Below are 3,977 nucleotides of genomic sequence, written 5' to 3'. Positions count from 1 at the left end.
ATTTCATGAGAAGAAAAAGAGCGACCCACATTTCTTCCATAAATATGACCGGTGCGTTTCTTGGTGTAGTTTCGAGTCCCTTTGTCTTGAAATTATCCAAAAGTTCTAAGCCTTCTAGGGTTTTTTTCGGCCCTCGTCGCGTCTCTTTCAACCTATAAAAAAAGGGACGATTTCCCCTTTCTCCTGTCCTCCTTACATCTCTCTCTCTCTGTCTCTCTCTCTCTCCGAGCTCCGCTAGGGTTAGGGTTTTGCCCTCAGCCTACAGCTTCTTCGTCTAGGGATTCTTTCTCTTCTAGGTCTCTCTTTTTCGTTCTCCGGCTTCGGGAGCCATGTCGCTGAGGCCAAGCGAGCGGGCGGAGGTCCGCCGGAACAAGTATAAGGTAGCGGTGGACGCGGAGGAGGGCCGCCGTCGGAGAGAGGACAACATGGTTGAGATCCGGAAGAGCCGCCGGGAGGAGAGCCTCCAGAAGAAGCGCCGCGAGGGCATGCAGGCCCAGCCCTTCCCCCCCTCCTCGATCCACACTTCCGCCCTCGAGAAGAAGGTGATCCACTTTTCTCTTTTGATCTGTAGTTCTAGGATCCTGGATCGCGAGATCCGCCCGACCGATGGGTTTGCTAGGGTTTTCCTAGCTCTAGGTCTAGGGTTTTGGATTTGGAGCTCACGATCCTTTCTTGTTTTTCTGTGTTGGTTTCGAATTCGCAGCTGGAGAGTCTTCCGGCTATGGTGGCGGGGGTTTATTCGGACGACAGCACGCTTCAGCTAGAGGCAACCACACAGTTCCGAAAACTTCTTTCTATAGGTATTGGATTGTTCAAAGATTCCCCCCCCCCCCCCCTCATTTTTAATGGTTTCGTGGCACCTCTTCTTCAATAATATATTCTCATCTGTGTTTTTTATGAGAAATTGATCGTTTTATTTGATTGTTATTAAAAAAAAGAACGAAGCCCTCCAATTGAGGAGGTTATCCAAGCTGGAGTGGTTCCCCGCTTCGTGGAATTTCTTACAAGGGAAGATTTTCCCCAACTTCAGGTCAGAATTTATTCTATCGAAAGGAATTTGATTTGCTTGTACTTGTTTGTGCTGTTGTTTGATTTATTTATTTTAATCCCTGTGCTTGGTGTCATTTGGGCAGTTTGAAGCAGCTTGGGCGCTCACCAACATCGCCTCAGGAACCTCAGACAACACCAAGGTTGTGATAGATCATGGGGCTGTTCCGATATTTGTTAAACTTCTCAGTTCCCCGAGTGATGATGTCCGTGAGCAGGTATACAAGGATCTGTATATTTAGAACCTGGATTTTTTTAATAAATAAATATACTTGTTGATAACTCTAAATAAGTTTATTTTTTGAGGCTTTTAATTTAGCTTGTTTGTGTTACTATACTGAATTTTAGGCGGTATGGGCTTTGGGAAACGTTGCTGGTGATTCCCCAAGATGCCGTGATCTTGTTTTGGCCAATGGCGCATTGATTCCACTGCTGGCGCAGCTGAATGAGCATGCGAAGCTTTCAATGTTGAGGAACGCCACATGGACTCTGTCGAACTTTTGCAGGGGGAAGCCACAACCAGTTTTTGAGCAGGTCTAGATGTTGGTAGTATGATTCTATTGTTATAGATCTGGCAGATGTTCTGTGCTTGTACTGAATGTTTGTGTTTTTTGAGGATCAGGTCAAGCCAGCTCTTCCTGCACTTGAGCGCCTCATACATTCAAACGATGAGGAAGTCCTGACTGATGCGTGCTGGGCATTGTCATATCTGTCTGATGGTACCAATGACAAAATCCAAGCTGTAATTGAAGCAGGCGTCATCCCTCGGCTTGTAGAGCTGCTTCTGTATGGATTACTTATTTGCTTAGAACTTGTGATGGAAATTTACTTCATTCTGAATGTCCTATTAATTTAATCTATTATCTTTTCAGGCATCCTTCACCTTCTGTGCTTATTCCAGCTCTTCGGACTGTTGGTAACATTGTCACTGGAGATGATGTGCAGACACAGGTATCTTAACAACAATTTTGCATTGTTTTCTGACATTGCTCTTGTGCTTGATGCCTTGTGACAAGTAGGTACTCTATAAATTGCTAAATAGAATTTTGAGCAGCATTTATGGTGAGTACTATGATGTTTCTACTAACAAATCTGAATGGCGATAATTTGGCATAAAACATATGATATTCCCCACTACGATGCTTATGACATGCTTTCATGTTGATTTTGACCATTGTTGGGAATCTTTTTCTCGCTTTCAAAGATGTGTGTGGTAGTTGCAATGTTCTTGTTAATGGTAGTTACAATGCCCTTTATAACCGTGCATAGACACTTGGCTGATTTATGTGGCATCATTTACTTGTTTGCTTGCACTTGTTTGTGTCGCCTTTACCCTGTGTGGCTGCATGGTTACATTTGGACTGATAGGATTATTGATATTATGCAAATAAAGATAGATGCAAGGTTTTGGGATCTTTAGATGTGCAGCTTCTGGTCATGTTACCTTGTGTGAAAAACGAGATAAATGTTCAGCTGTGTGGTCAGGAGCCTGAGAAGGAGAGTAGGATATATGAGAAGGCATGTCATCATTGAAATCCTGGGTTTCTTTGGTGCACTACTGCTACATTTTAGATGCATCTCAGATCCTATATGCCAATATGATTGGATAATCCCAAGTGATCACCATAGATGGGTGGTGTTCTAAGTGAATGTTTCTGAAATGTGCGGATGTCATCTAGCTATATGGTTGCACATTATTAAAATTAAAAAAAAATTGTTTGCTATGTCTTTAGAAGGATAGATTTCACTGATGTGGATGTGATGAAGAAGTTAATTATAACCAAGATCAATGAGGAGCATTCTGACATGTTAACAAAGTCCTATAGTAGAACTCTTAACATTTTGTGGTGCTCATCAGCAAAATCACAAAGTAATGATCTTGCTTTCAGTTGAAAACCTTGTGTATTTTGTAATTTTGGTGGTCACTTTCCGCAATTCATAGGCTTGTAACAAGATTACAACATAATTTGTCCGCTTGGGATATTTGTTGCTGCACTTTAGATAATTAGTGTACTGAAAACTAGAATAATATTGGAATTTTTGAGAAGTGTTCATAAAAATTGTAACATTGCTTCGGAAGAGCAACATAATTTCTTACATCAGATGTTGTACATGTTTGGGTACTAATTAGTCTTTTGAGAGTGACTCCAGGCTGCTGCTTTATTTGAATCTTTTCTGCATGTTATGTTACAAGTAGACACTTTCTCTTTAGCTGAGAAGTTCTTTTGTGAAGTACAGTGGAAATTAGTAAATTTTGGAAACTGAGATGTTATTGAAATGAAGAATGATGGTACATGTTACAATTTTCACTTTGGTACAGATGATTGTGTAGCAGAAAAATCGTAGTTTAGTCTGAATTTATATACATTTCCTACTTCTGATTCTGTGGACAGCTGAAAGTCAAAAAGCAAGCATATTTTGCATACTTGAGCTATGTGCAACATAACAATGCATGCCTATTTTTATATCATTCATATATTGGTGATAACTTTCGTTTATCTGTATTTATTTCTGAGGAATTTGTTTAACTTTTATGTTAGTTGGCTTAAATTTGCTGTTTCTTCATGGTAATTATGTCACATTCTGCTACCAATGTCATATCAGCTTTCTCTAAATACATGTTCTTAAGTTGAATTTTTACCTCAGTTGTGACCAGCATTTTTGTACCTTAGCTTGCTGTATTCAAATGTGTGGATTTTTGCTTTGAAGAAATTTTTGTTAGAATATGTGTTGTTGTACTTTTTCCTCTATTCTCATTATCCTATGTCATAATACAATATATTTTTTCCGCTCTCCAGTATGTTATCAATCATCAAGCACTTCCTTGCCTCCTGAGCCTCTTGACACACAATCATAAGAAATCCATCAAGAAGGAAGCTTGCTGGACCATATCAAATATCACGGCAGGGAATAAGGAACAGATACAGGTA

The 3,977-nt window shown here is 40.3% G+C and overlaps 1 protein-coding gene across 1 annotated transcript in view; it reads left to right on the top strand.

Annotated features, from left to right (window-relative positions):
- Positions 1–204: 204 nt before the first annotated feature.
- Positions 205–3,977, top strand: part of LOC105039896 (importin subunit alpha-1b) — a 13,714-nt gene continuing 9,941 nt past the window's right edge. The window contains 8 exon segments of the mRNA XM_073256533.1: positions 205–542; positions 704–800; positions 939–1,030; positions 1,134–1,265; positions 1,396–1,581; positions 1,670–1,833; positions 1,920–1,998; positions 3,846–3,974. Coding sequence (XP_073112634.1) covers positions 330–542; positions 704–800; positions 939–1,030; positions 1,134–1,265; positions 1,396–1,581; positions 1,670–1,833; positions 1,920–1,998; positions 3,846–3,974 — 1,092 coding nt within the window. The 5' untranslated portion in view covers positions 205–329.

The sequence above is a fragment of the Elaeis guineensis genome, chromosome 1 (genome assembly GCF_000442705.2).
Source record: "Elaeis guineensis isolate ETL-2024a chromosome 1, EG11, whole genome shotgun sequence".
Lineage (NCBI taxonomy): Eukaryota > Viridiplantae > Streptophyta > Magnoliopsida > Arecales > Arecaceae > Elaeis > Elaeis guineensis.
This window is presented reverse-complemented; position numbering and strand designations above follow the sequence as displayed.